Genomic DNA, 15294 nt, shown 5'->3' with positions numbered 1-15294 from the left:
TCTAACTTTTTCATGATTATATAATATAATATATTATATAATATAGGAATATTAATTATATATTTAATTATAATATTTTTTCTTACTATTCTTAAGTAACATTATTATAATAACGTTAAATAAATATATATTCTAAAGTTTTACTATAAAATAGGAATATTAATTATATATTAAATTATAATAATATTAATTATATATTTAATTATAAAAATATTATAATATATTTTAAATTATAAAAATATTTTATATTTTATTATAATATAGAAATATTAATTATATATTTTCAAATTTTTCTATAATATAGGAATATATGTTATATATTCTTAAATTTATATATAATTGTAAGTTAATATATTTTTCAATTAATTATATTAACATGTTTTATATCATTATAAATTATATCCGTTATAAAATATATCCGTTATAGACTGTAACGGTAATATAATTTAGTACTATAAACATTGAATAAAATTTGTTCATTCTACATTTTCAATTTTAAGCTCTATATAACATCATATTTGTAGCGATCTTATTTGTAAGTTTTCAAACCATAAAATATGGATAACAATTCTAATGTATCAAAGGAGTTTGTTAGAGAGTTTTTCTTCGATGATTCTCTCGAAGAACGTCGGCTTAATCTCTTTAATCAACTTTACGGAGAAGGCACTTCATCAACGCCTCGGAGGACGATATACAGAAACCGTGAAGCAGGCCATGAACGTCTAATGAGAGATTATTTTGTTGAAAATTCAGTGTATACTCTAGAGACATTCCGAAGGAGGTTTCGAATGGGAAGGCATATTTTTCTTCGTATTGTGGAAGCTCTTTCAAATTTTGATCCATATTTCCAACAAAGGGCAGATGCATTGGGAAGGAAAGGCTTGTCGCCTCTACAAAAATGCACTGCAGCCATGCGTATGTTGGCTTATGGAGTATCTGCCGATGTTGTTGATGACTATGTGCGAATTGGTGAGTCCACCGCGATTGAATGTTTGAAAAAGTTTGTCACTGATGTGGTTTTGGTATTCGAAAGTGAATACTTGCGAAAACCAAACTTGAATGATGTACAACGTCTGTTACAGATGGGGGATGCTCGCGGTTTTCCCGGTATGTTAGGTAGTATTGATTGTATGCATTGGCAGTGGAAAAATTGTCCAAAAGCATGGAAAGGGATGTTTATGAGTGGTCACAAAGGGATACCAACACTCCTACTTGAAGTAGTTGCATCGTCCGATCTATGGATATGGCATGCATTTTTCGGAGTTGCCGGTTCTAACAATGACATAAATGTATTAGATCGGTCACCTTTATTCGATGAAGTACTAGAAGGTCGTGCTCCAGAAATAAACTACACGGTGAATGGTAACAACTACAACTTGGGGTACTATTTAGCTGATGGAATATATCCTGAATGGCCAACATTCGTCAAAACAATTTCACGTCCACAAGGTGAAAAAAGAAAATTATTTTCTAAATATCAAGAGGGTCAAAGAAAAGACGTTGAACGAGCATTTGGTGTGTTGCAATCTCGTTTTGCAATTGTACGTGGTCCTGCACGATTCTGGGATAAAGGAGATCTAGCAAAAATAATGAGAGCATGCATTATACTTCACAACATGATTGTCGAGGACGAGAGAGACACATATGCTACTCCATTTGGTCCGCTACCATCTTACGATGACACGACAAACGGATTAACACAACCAGATTTGGGCGAGGAACCTCTTGCTCCGTATGAGAATTATATCGAAAAAAATATTCAAATTCGTGACAGACAAAAATATCGTCAATTACAAACCGATTTGGTGGAGCATATTTCACAATTCTATAATGTCTGTCAAAATGTTTAAAATTTTATGTGTTTTATTGTAGTTCATTATTTTTGTAATATTTTTAATATTATAATATATTTTAAATTATAAAAATATTTTATATTTTATATTAATTATATTAATATGTTTTAAGGGTGAAATTGTCAAATTCTCCTATAATATATATAATACAGGAATATTACTCATTTAATTAATAAATATATATTTTAAATAAATTAATATATTTTTTTTATTAATTATATTAACACGCGATTTTAAAATCTCAAATTCTCCTATAATATAGGAATATTAGTTATAATATTCCTATATTATAAATTAGTTATTTATTTAAAATAGTATAAATAAAATTTATTATTTAGATAAGAGGGCGGGCAGAAGCATTGGAGTGTTTTGACCAAGTACAATGTGTGCCCGCTTTCTGCTGATGTGGAATATTGATTTCACAAAAAAAGAGGGCAGAGGTCTTGTGCGCTGCTGATGCTCTTAGGGAGATGTCGGAAGACTCTCGGAATCAAAGATGTGAATCGGAGCGGCGGTGAAAGCGAGAGGAAAAAGATAAATAGAAGAAAGAAAGAGGCGTTCGCATAGGGAAAAATTAAAACAATATCATAGAGAGCATTAACCAATGACTCTCGATACTGATACTAATAGTTATCTACGAGAGCTAATGAATCTCATCACTGATAGTTTTAATATCACTGAAAGCTAATGAATTTCCCCGGCGATATTAATATTTCTGAGAGCCTTCTTTCTCTCTCGGTAACACTTCTCGGTAATTGTGCATATTCTACTAGTGACCATTGATCATCTGTTGTAGTTGTTGTGACTAACAGTGACAAATCCGTTGTCGAGGGAGGGCCGACAATTCTTTTTATATAATTTAAAAAAAACAAATAAATAAACCACGCTTAATAGATACAAAAGTGCTAAAAATTCAAGTTTATTTGAAACACAAAAATGTCCCGAACATGCTCATGTTTTAATGTACTCAGTTTCCACTTCAACTAATTTTTAACCTATAATTAAAAAAAAAACTTGCTTAAAATGTAACAATATCAGTAGGGATATTCTAATGTGTATTCTTGGCCGTAGTTGTGTATTTTGGTTTTGGACTGACTAGATAGAAGTTTTGAATAAGAGTTTCAACAAATTTAAGAAAGAAAGCTTTATGAAAGATGAACTAGGTGTACAACAATTGAAGGACAGATTTGAATCTGGCAACAAAAATAAATTTTTAAATGTGTGACTAAGGATAGTCACATATCTATAAACATAAATAAAAAATGTTTCCAAATGATGCATTCAAGTCCTAAAGATGGCCATGTTCGGGATAAACCTAACTAATAGGAAATCATGGTCGGGAACTTACCTTTTTTTTAGTATTTTCAACAGATTTGAAGACAGTTGTAGGAATCTCATTCTCCTAAAAAGTAAAAAAAAAAACAAAGAGAAATAGGATTAGTACCATGTTATTGTTAATCAAATCATGAACATGGCCATTGAAATCTTATTATTTTCGAACTTGTAAGCTGAAAAGAGAGACGTAGAAAAAAAAGTCGCCGAATGAGAAAGAAGTTGTCGAAGTTGCGGAAGAGAGAAACACTGAAATCGTCGAAGAAGAAACTAAAGAAGTAGGGAAAGAAAAAAAATACGAATAGACAAAGAGAAAAATAAATAAATAAAAAACTTAATTTTTTATTTTATCTCTGTGGTACATGTAACATGCCACGTCAGATTTGTGATATTGCTTTCATTAAAAATTCGTTACCCAAATTATTTCAGCGAAAAGAATATTGACAAGAACTATGTGTCAATTTGTAATGGATTGAAAATTTTATAGTAGAGATATTATTTTTTTTCTAGTTAAAATACATTTATTTTATTTTTTCTGAATTTCTAATAATATATTATAATTCAAAATAGTCCATTCAAAATAGTCCAGAAAATTGGATGATGAATAAAATACCGTGTCTAATTTTCTTAATAATTTTTTAATTGAATTATTTTTATAATGGTTGAATAAAAGAATTGTAACAATTTGTATTTTATTTTTTAATTTAGAAAGTTATGAATACTAAATGAAATTAAACTGATAGCCTAAATATTATGCACACATTTTTTTATATTCATGTACTCTTCAAGTTTGAGGTATTTTAGCGAGTCTTGTCCATAATTTATTTTTAAGTAACTTTATTTTCTTCATTTCCTTTTTTGATAATTTATTATGACCTTTTTTTCTATGACTTTTTTTTATTATCAATCATCTTTTCATATAAATTTAAATTATTTTTAGGTAAAAACTAAAATATTTTTATTATGATCTCGGTTTCAAGTTTGGTGAGATTGAGATCGGTTTGGTTATCGTTGACGTTCACGTGTTCGTTATGGCTTTCATTTGTCTTGAGGACTTCAATATATTATTTATTGACCACCTTGACATTCTCTTGTTGGACTCTTGGTTTCAAAAGCTCTATAATTTTTTTTAGAGTGCTTCTAGTTTTGTTAATGAGACTCTTGGTTCCAAAACCTCAAGTCATTTTAAATAAGTTAGTATTGTTCTTATAAAAATAACAATTACATTTTACTTTTTTCTGTTTCATATGAAACAACAAATAGATAAAAGAGAAATGATACAGCTAATAACGAAAACTTGATAGGAATTATGTGACAGTTTTAATGGATTAAAATTTGGATAGAAGAGAGATTTTTTTCTCTAAATAAAATATATGTATTTTTTTCTGAATACAATAATATATTATAAATTTTTCTCTAATTTTCTTAATAATTTTTTTAATTGAAAATTATTTTTATAATGGTTGAATAAAAAAAAGTTTGTAAATAATCTTAAAATTCTAAATGAAAATTAAACTTATAACCTTAAGTTTTTAAAATAACTTTATTTTCTTCTCTATATTTCCTTTTGGATTATTTTAACCTGTTTTATTATGACATTTTTTCACTGACTTATGTTTATTATCAATCATCTTTTCATATAGATTTAAATTATTTTTAGGTAAGAACTAAAATATTTGTTCAATTAGAAGTTAATTAAAATGTTGGGTTGATTCTTAAGATATGATTTTATGATTATTTGGTGGATCTAGGTCGGCATACTTCTTTCTCCTTGTTTTTGGGGATTTAACACGTCCCTTGTTTAACTTTGCAAGTCTTAATTGATATGAGAAATATGCGTTCAAGCACCCAACAAGGGGCTTGGCAGCCAAGGTCTTCTCAGGATGAGGTTGTTCTCAGGATGAGGTTGGTAGGCGGTTGAATATCGATGACGTGAAATTCTAAATCATTACCTTCTATTCAAAGAAAACCTGCTCCCAAAAAAAGTGGGCGGCTTATTTGTCTTTCCAGGTGATGGCTTATTTCGGCTCCAACTCTCAGTTCTTTCTTTCTTTTTTTAAAATTTTTGACATATACAAAATCGTATGTATATCGTATCTAAATTTTGGTACGATACAAATTACAGATCGATTTTGGTACGGTATGAATATTATATCGTTCATACTGAAATATATATTTTTTAATAAAAAAAATCTCAAATAGTAAAACCGTACTAAATTTATGAAAAAAAAAATATATATTAAGAGTTAAGTCTCCAATTTGTTAAAAAAATGAAATAAACGATAGAAAATAAAATACAATGATAATTAAACCTCAAATCTGCATGAAAAAGGAAATGAATTTAAGATTAAAGAAAACAAAATAATATCTTAAGAGTTGAAATTCAAATAAATTTTGAATTTTCTTTGTTACCATATATGTATGAATCTAATTAATAAAATAAAAATTAGACAAAATTATTTATTATTTCACTAGTTATTATTTATTTATTTTTAAATAATGTATATTTTTAATTTATAAATATTATTTCAGTATAATTTCAGGTTTAAATATAATTACTGATTTTTTTATTATATCAAAAAAAAATTTGATGTTTGATTTATTTTGTTATTTTAAAAATATTGATAATTTATATCCACTAATTTAAGTAATTTTTATTATCTTAAATTTATGAGTTTAAAATTTAAAAGTTACAAAATATGAAAAAGAAAAAAAATGATACAATTCTATAAAATAAAAAAATAAAAAGATTCTAAGGTATTATATATAATTTCACCGATTCATGTTTCCCGCCTCTTTTTTCACTTGTTTGCTGAAAAGGAAAAAGGAAAGATATATCTCTTCGTTTTTATATGCAAAGCAAAGTATATATACGTTTTTATCTCTCCTCCAAGACAACCGTCGTTCCCTCTATTAGCCCTCCCTCCCTCCCTCAGGAACTCGAATCATCTTCAGCTATGTCCTTCACAGGGGTAAGTTCTCCATACATTCAATCTCTTTATAATACTACGATGATCTGATATGAAATTATGCGGATTATTTATTAGGTCACTGCTCATGACTGTTTGATTGCTTCGATTATGTTCATCAGCTTCAATTACTACAAATCGTTTCTATTACCTTTTATTACTTTCCTTCTGTTGCATAAGATCTCGATTAGCATTGTTTCACATGACTTATGACATTTATTTAGGTCAGTTTCTCAATTAGTCATGAAAATGTTGCTGTTATTGGCTAATTCTTTGAATTAATTGAACCAAAACGTTGTACAGAGAGTGAATGCCATTGATTTAAGTACCTATTATGATTTGGATGCAAGAGAATTTAAAATCATTGAAGATCTGGTGCTTTGATGATACATATTCTGTTTCAATTTTCTATAATTGTTCATCAATTATTTTATTTAACTAGTTAGATTTCAGACAGATGCATCAATATCATATGGCCTAGGATTTGCTGATGAAAGCAAAGCTACATATATGGAACTGCAGAGGAAGAAGGAACACCGTTATGTGATCTATAAGATCGATGATGAGAAGAAAGAAGTTGTGGTTGAGAAGAGTGGAAACCGCTCAGATACCTATGATGATTTCACTGCATCTTTGCCTCATAATGACTGTCGTTATGCAGTTTATGACTTTGAATTTGTGACTTCTGAGAATTGCCAAAAGAGCAAAATATTTTTCATTGCATGGTAATTAAGTTATTCTTACTAGCTAGAAACTAAACTAAATTATCAGATTGGTTTGGTTTGTGTTGATGCTGATGCTGAAGATAATCATTGTGTTCTCTTTTCAGGTGTCCTTCTGTGGCTAGTATTCGTTCGAAGATGGTGTATGCTATATCCAAAGCCCGAGTCAGGTGGGAGCTGCAGGGCATTCATTATGAGATTCAGGCCACAGATCCCACCGAAATGAACATTGATGTTCTGAAAAAACGGGCAAACTGAACTCTCCAAAGTAGTATTAATGCTGAACTAGACAGTGTTCTATGTGAATTTAGGCTCTGTTTAGCACAAAATTGCTGTGTAAATAATGATTTGGTACCTAGAAAGGCAGACTATGAGGACCTGGTAAGTGCTAAATGCAAATGATGGTTAGTTAGGGTTCTTATTTTTCATCATGCATGTTTTTCTTTCAAGAATGTTTTACATATATTTAGTTAGCCCTTGTTCAAATCTATCATCAACTAAAACAATACAAATATCCTTACTTTATTTTTAATAAACTTTAAGATACTAAATATACAAATATTTTAATCATTTATTTCAAATAATTCATTTTCCAAACACATTTTTATCATTTTACTAATCAAACTTCTTTTTTCCAAATAAACTTTATGATATACCTGACAACTCTATAGAGTTTAACATACATAATATTTTAGTAATTCATCCTTTTTATAAATTATATTTCATATTTTCACTTAATAATTTTATTTAAAATAATATATAATAAATATTTTGAATTTATGACTTTATTTTACACTTTTTTAATAATTTTAATTTATATATAAATTCACACAATAGACCAAAATACGATAAATTCGATTTTCACTTGAAACTCTTTGAATAAAACAGAAAATTATTATATACTAGTTCTCCTTCATTTAAATATAATACTTCATTATTACATTATTATAAGTATATAAACTGCATATTTTTCGTTCATAAGCTAATTTGACATAGAATCACATTCATAATTAAATACTATATATTATATTAACTATTAATATCAATCTAACATCACTATTATGCATTGCTATTCACCTTTGTCTGACTTTTTACTTTGTAAGGGTCATTTTGTAATAAATAAATTTATATCATCTTTCCTTTAGATTCACGTGATTTTTATACAAAAGAAATTAAAATTACAAATGAAGTGTATAAATTAAAATTACAAAAAAAATGTATAATAATAAATTAAATAATATATTTGAGAAGAGCTATTTGTCGTTTATAGAGTAACTGGTAACGGGTGGAGCAATTCTTGCATGATTTTTTCTAAACTGACATTTGTATGGTACGGAAACTTGTCCCCACAAACATATACTCATTTCAAAGATTACAACTTTGTCTTATTAATTATTATATATATGTCTTTATGTATTACTTTTCTTTTCTCATTTTAAATTTTACTTCTTTTTTTTCTCATGTTTTGAGAATCAAATTTAAACAATTTAAGTTTTAATAAAGGTTACAAAACGAAAGAGCTTTAATCTACAAGTTATTTTATAAAAGAAATACAAAAAATAAATTGATTACTTTACTGAATTAAAGTAATATTGTATCATATTAGAGTTAAGTTACTAAGCTGGACTTCTTAATATGAACTGAATTAATATAATTTAAATAAGTATTATAATTTACAAATAAATTTATAACATTTGATCTAATAAAATTTAATAGAAAATCATATTTAATATAATTAAATCTCAAAGTAAGGAAAAATGGGCAGTGGCACGATCTGTAATTTATTAAAAATACAAGGGTAAATAAACAAACAAGTGTCGTCGTCCTAGGAACAGAGTCTCCCACCTGGTGCAAAACATCCACAGCAACAATTGTACGAAAACTCAAATGGCAATATGGTAAATATCTCCGATTTAAAGCCTGTTTCGGATAACTTTTCCTTTTTCTCCATGGCAGATCCTGTACCGTTGGATTAGACACGTGGCGGAATCTTAGTATAAGAAATTTCCTTTATAATGTATACTTGAGAAATGGGCAGAAATGGGGGAAAGAAAAAAAAGAAAGTGATGAGTGACGATTTGAAGAGAGATTACAGAGTTTGTAAGGAGATCGGACGTGGTCGATTCGGCGTCGTTTCACGGTGCTACTCTATACATTCCGGCGAATCCTTCGCCGTTAAATCCATCGATAAAACCATCGTCTCCGTTGATTCAATCGATCAACAATGTCTCTACAATGAAGTCAAGATCATGCATCTTCTATCTCCAAACCCTAACATTCTCCAGATCTTCAACGTTTACGAAGACGATTCCTATCTACACATCGTCACCGAGCTCTGTACCTCCTCCGATCTCTTCCAAAAACTAACCGGCGGCCACGTATCATCTGAGGAAGAAGCAGCCGTCGTTATATTACCACTGATGGAAGCGATCGCGTACTGTCATCGAAAAGGCATTGCTCATCGAGATATAAAACCGGATAATATATTGTTTGATGATAGAAATACGTTGAAACTTGCTGATTTTGGATCTGCTGTTTGCTTTAGGGAAGGGGAGAAAATGACAGGTGTTGTCGGAACTCCTTATTATGTTGCGCCGGAGGTTTTGACGGGAAGGAATTACTGTGAGAAAGTTGATGTGTGGAGTGCGGGTGTTATTTTGTATATAATGCTTGCTGGTGTTGCTCCTTTTCATGGTGATTCTCCGGCGGAGATTTTTGAAGCTGTTTTACGGGGGAATTTGAGGTTTCCGATTAGATATTTTCATTCGGTGACGCCGGAAGCGAAGGATTTGTTGAGGCGTATGATCAGGAAGGACATTTCGAGTAGATTTTCTGCGGAAGAAGTTTTGAGTAAGTATAATTGATCATAATTATGTTATAAATTTAGATGTTAATTAATTGGAGCTAAGTAAATAGGTTTGAAAGCAGGGCATCCATGGCTGACTTCGTCGTTGGAGAAGAAGAAAGGAAGTAAATCAGTAAACGTAGAATTGCGTTAATCTCGTACATGCAAAAGTTCAAATCATGCGAGATATGTTGAAGATGTTTCGATCGTTTCTATTTCTATGGTTAAGTATCAATCAATCAATCTCACGTACCCTAATTAATTATAAATCATGTTTATAATCTCTATATCTAATTCCTAAATCCTAATCGTTTAATAGTTGGATTATAATTAAGTTTGAAAATTTTGGAATTTGACAATTTAAATTTCGAATATCTTCTTTCAAACCTTAAATTTAAAACTCGGTTTTAAAATGTTTTATATCACCAATTTAATTAACTAATTAGTTATAAAATTATACAAAAACGAAATTTTATTTTAACGATTTTAAGACACGTCGAATTAAGGTGTACTCTCATTTATATATATATATATATATATATATATATATATATATATATATATATATATATATATATATATATATATATATATATATATATATATATATATATATATATATCACTTTAACTGTTAACCAGAAGTTTTATTCAAAATTTTATTTAATCTAATTTAAGAATTTGGACCTACTATATATATTTTTATAATAGAATTGAATTCAAATTATTTTATATTGACTTTCAACTGCCAATTAACTTCAAAATTATTAATTAAACAAAAATTAACTATATTGACAAAGTATAACATTTTCAATTAAAACCTAGGAGTGAATAAATTTTGTTTAATATATATAATTATTTTAAATAAAATATAACAATAACATATACACAGTCTATAAACATTACAAAAAGACAAATAATTTTTTTAACTTTTTCTTTTTATTTAGTCAAAAGAAATAAATAAGATTTTCCTATATTTAAATAGATATTTTCTAATTTGACACATAAGTTACATAAAGTGCTAACATACACAATAAAGTATAATTTAGATTATAAGATTTCATAATTATAACTCTTATATATTTAGTGATAATATATATAATCAACCAACTTGAAATTACATCTATATTCACCTATACAAATATACACAATTAAATTATTGCAAGTGAGTCAAACACATATCCTTAAAAGGCTTATAAAATATTCATGTACCAACATTTCATATAATTCTCTAAATCAAGAACTTAATCACATGCATGATCATTTACCACATTATAATCAAAGTCTAAAAAATATATTAAAGAACACAAAATACAATAAAGTTAAGTTAAAAAAGAGAGGAATAATTGTTTTTTAACTTCTCGCTCGCACAATCTATTAAGTTGAAAATAAAATAAAATAAAATGGGAATGATTTTAAGATTAGAGAAATCTTTACCTAATTCATTTTTAGAGAAAAAGTTGAAAATATTAAAGTCGAATCTCAGCTTTTTAAGAGTAGTAACTTAATTTCAATTTCTAATCCAAAACTAAGAATTTAAAGAAATTACGAATCTAGTTACGATGAAGAACAACTTCGATAAACTAATTTGTTTACATGTACATCCTAATCGTCAGTCCTAAAACGGTTTGTACAAATAAAGTAAGTTTTTTGTAATTCATGTACCATTTGCACTTTATATTTTTATGTGTTACATTTGAAAGGAAGAAAAAGTGAGAAAGAGAAGAAAGTGGTTGTGATGATGCGAATAAAAAGTGATATACCAAGCTAGTAATTCTCTGCACCTCGGTCACTAATGACCTCTAAGTAGCCGGGCTTTCGGGACCGATGGAGATCATTGAGACAACTCTTAATGTGGTCTTTATGGATGAATACTGTTAATTTTATTTTCGAGGCTTTGGTAGGCCCTTATAGCATATAAGTATGGACTTATGGTACAATGTCTATGACAAGAGGGTAGTATATTGCAATGTCACGAAACTGTTCAATATTTTTTTTTTTTTGATTTACAATATTGGTTAAAGTTTACGATGAAGATGATACGTGGTTATTTGAAAGTGTTTAAATTTCCTTTTCTAAAAATGTCTAATTAATCATTTATCGACAATAGTAAATAATTTAATAAAAAATAAGTCATTTGATTTTCGATAGCTTAGTTACTAATTTGTTAGTCTTTATCAATAATGATGTGAACGCGTGTAACCTAAATTTTTTGAGACAGTCGTATTTATATTTTTATCCTTCGGAAACCCTTCAATTTCTTTCTTTTAAGATTGTCCACCAAATGATGAAGAGAATTGGTTTACAGTCGTCTGCGATTTTGTTGCTAGAACTCAATTCAATCCATTTGATCCAGAAGTCAACGAATTTTGATGGTGTATCTCATTGAAATTGAAGTAGGTTCTGCAGAAGAGCGAACATGCTCTTGGCAAGGTCATAATGAAGAAGAAATAGATTCTTTACTCTTCAAACAAATGTTGCATCATCTAGCGAGATGAAATCTTTTCTTTTTCAATTTGTTAGATGTCCAGACTCCTCCATTGATAGCTTTCTAACCAAAAAATGAGATTTTTGATGGAATTTTTTATTTCCACACCTCTTTCCAAGGAAACCACGATGAAGTTTTTTTGGAGAGACGCATGATAAATGTAGCTAGTTTTAAAATCGGGAGAGTCGGATAGAGAAAATTTGTCGTCAATCGAAACGTTAGTAAGAACATATATGAAGAGATCTCGTATCCCCTCCTCTTCGATAGAAAGTCGTATATTTAAAGGGGTTCTCCAAACAATTTGATTAAATATGAGACAAAAATTGTCTAGAACTTTAGCTTCCTTTTTACTAGAGATCTCAAAAAGATCCCGATAAGAGTTTGGTAATTTTCTACTAAGGTTTCACGGATCATTCTAGAAATCGATTTTCTTACCATTACCAATCGTAAAAATGAGAAGGGGTGGAGCTTCTACCATGTTTTAGAGAGACGGCCCCATAGACTTCTACCCATATACTTTCTCTAAAAAGAAACATCCATTCGTTATCTCAAAATTCGTACTTTGGCGATGATTGCTTTCTTCCAGAGACTTTTGTTTTCGTTGAGAAATCTTCACCACCATTTATAGAGGAGCGAAGTGTTGAAAATGGAGAAGTCCTTGATTTTGAGTCTTCCGTCAACAATGTCAATATTTTTTATGTTCCATCTCACCAAGTGAGTGATATTAGATGAGTTGGAGCTGCCCTAAAGGAAATTCCTAATGATTGTGTTCATTCTGCTAGCCACCGATGCAGGGATAGAGAATAGTGATATAGTGAATGTTGGGATTATGGCGAGGGAGTTCTTAATGAGGACCAACTTATTGTCTTTATAGAAAAGTTTTCTCTTCCAAAGAACCAACCTATTTCCCATTTTCTCGATGATAGGATTCTAAATATCCTTGCAACTGAATTTGGCGCCGAAAGGAAAGCTGAGATACTTTGATGAGAGAGAATCAATTCTGAACCCCATAATTTCGACCAATATTTGAGTGTTTGAACGTTATTGGTGAAAAAAATTCAGACTTTTCTTTATTAATCTTCAACCCTGAGCATGCTTCAAAAAGAATAAGAATCTGCCGAAGAGAATGAAGGTTTTCTGTTGTAGGTTTAGTAAGACAAATAGTGTCATTAACAAAAAGTAAGTGAGATATGTAGTTGGGTCTCCTCATCGTTCCTACATTAATTCCTGTGAAAATACTAGCGTTGATGGTTCTATCGAATAGTTTTGACAAACCTTCCATAATCATCGTGAAAAGGAGGGTGATAAAGGATCCCCTTGTCTAAGCTCTCTCGAGCTCTTACAAAAACTCAAACATTGTGTCGTTGATAAGAATTGACAACTTAGGTTCAATAACACAAATTTTGATCCAACTCCTCAATTTCATTCCAAAACCCGTTTTCTCAAGGAGAGAGAAAATAAAATCTCAACTGATGTGATCAAAAGTTTTTAGATATTAAGTTTACAAAGGCATCATGTCCCCTTTCTTCTTGTCAATGCACACATTTTCAATGAGAGAATCGTCGGTGATCTTTCTATCTTGTACGAACGCCATCTGGTTAGGAGAATTAGTTCTACCAAAAGAACTTTGAGCCTATTAGATAAAGGTTTCACCAAGATTTTATAGAAGCTCATCACAAGGCTAATAGGTATGAAGTGTTTGAGTTCCTTGGCCCCTTGAATCTTCCTAACAAGGACAATAAATCTAGAATTCCAACATCTGTCAAAGAAAGTCGTAGAATGAAAGTGCTTGAATGAGCTCAAATAGTCCTCCTTAATAAATTCCCAAGACTCCTTAATGAAAACAATTGTGTATCCATCAGGTCCAAGTGATTTGTCTCCATCACAACTTGTAATAGATTCCCAAATTTTTTCAATTATAAAATCCTACTCGATAGAGGACTTTTGTTGCTCGCTAATTTTGTTAAAATTGTTTCCTCCCAAAATTGGGCTCTCGCAAACTGGCTCTGTGAGAAGACTCTCATAGAAAGAAAGAATGAAATCTCGAATGGAGTATGCCTCAAGGATCTAATTTCTGTTCACCTTAAGGATAAATATCTGATTATATTTTTTTCAATAGTTTGCAAAGTTGTGAAAGAATTTTCTATTAGAATCCCCCTCCTTAAGCCATTTATATTGTGATTTTTGTCTTGCGTTATCTTCTTCACATTTATAAAGAAAGTCGGATTTTTCCATAAGGGTGCATCTGCTAGAGGTTTTAGCTTCAGTCAGATCTCTTTCTTCTTCTAACCTATCAATGATATCAATATCTTAGGATACATTAGTAATGTTAGAACGAAGGGAGCCAAAGTTGACTCGCCTCCATTCTTTAATGAAATTTTTGAGATTTTTAAGCTTAAAAGAATGGATAAAATATGGTCTCCCCACAATCGGTGAGTGATCCACCCACCTATTCCCCACTTTAGACACAAAATTATGATCCAAGATAATAGCATTTTCGAATCTGAAAGGTTGTTTAGGCTGAGAGGTTTGGCCACAGTTTAGGAAAAGGGGTTTGTGGTCAGAAAGTCGTCTTGTTTTAGCATATTGTCTTGTTGGATGGTAAAGGTTCTCCCATTCTGAGTTGTAAATAAATCTATCGATGCGAGACATACTTCCATTGTTGCAATCACTTTTCCTTTTAAACTTGGCACCCTCGAGAATAGGGTCAATGAGAAACGAGTCGTCAATGAATGTGTTGAACAAGTCCATCTTCGTTGTGAAACTACTTGAGTTTTTACTTTCGTTTGGTGTCCTAACCAGGTTGAAATCACCATAAAAACATCAAGGTATGAGCCATTGGTTTTATAAATCATATAGCTCCTAGATAAACGTAATCTTCTTATTATTGTCGATCGTGCCATAAACAACACCGAATGCCCAAATGTTCCCTTTAGTGAGGCATTTGGACTTAATGAAATGCACCAAAGATAGTTTCTTCCAAATAATAAGGATTCATTAGAATGTCCATTAGCGTTTAGATTTGACCTTTTAAATTTTTTACTTTTAGTTAAATCGGTAAGGAGGTTTTTCTCGAGATTCAAGAC

The 15294-nt window shown here is 29.9% G+C and overlaps 3 protein-coding genes across 3 annotated transcripts; all 3 read left to right on the top strand.

Annotated features, from left to right (window-relative positions):
• Window positions 1-557: 557 nt before the first annotated feature.
• LOC124918832 (putative nuclease HARBI1) lies at window positions 558-1850 on the top strand. The gene has a single exon (XM_047458894.1). It carries the CDS (start codon window positions 558-560, stop codon window positions 1848-1850), a length of 1293 nt encoding a protein of 430 aa, XP_047314850.1.
• Window positions 1851-5019: 3169 nt separating this feature from the next.
• Window positions 5020-7138, top strand: LOC124918823 (actin-depolymerizing factor 6-like). Its single transcript, XM_047458883.1, has 3 exons — window positions 5020-5090; window positions 6601-6879; window positions 6984-7138. Exons 1-3 carry the CDS (start codon window positions 5020-5022, stop codon window positions 7132-7134), a joined length of 501 nt encoding a protein of 166 aa, XP_047314839.1. The 3' UTR covers window positions 7135-7138.
• A 1789-nt stretch (window positions 7139-8927) lies between these two features.
• Window positions 8928-9943, top strand: LOC124922751 (phosphoenolpyruvate carboxylase kinase 1-like). Its single transcript, XM_047463459.1, has 2 exons — window positions 8928-9726; window positions 9805-9943. Exons 1-2 carry the CDS (start codon window positions 8943-8945, stop codon window positions 9873-9875), a joined length of 855 nt encoding a protein of 284 aa, XP_047319415.1. The 5' UTR covers window positions 8928-8942; the 3' UTR covers window positions 9876-9943.
• The last annotated feature ends 5351 nt before the right edge of the window (window positions 9944-15294 follow it).

This window comes from Impatiens glandulifera, chromosome 1 (assembly GCF_907164915.1).
Source record: "Impatiens glandulifera chromosome 1, dImpGla2.1, whole genome shotgun sequence".
Classification (NCBI taxonomy): Eukaryota; Viridiplantae; Streptophyta; class Magnoliopsida; order Ericales; family Balsaminaceae; genus Impatiens; species Impatiens glandulifera.
Note: the sequence above shows the minus strand (reverse complement) of the source record. Positions and strands in the feature narration are given on the sequence as shown.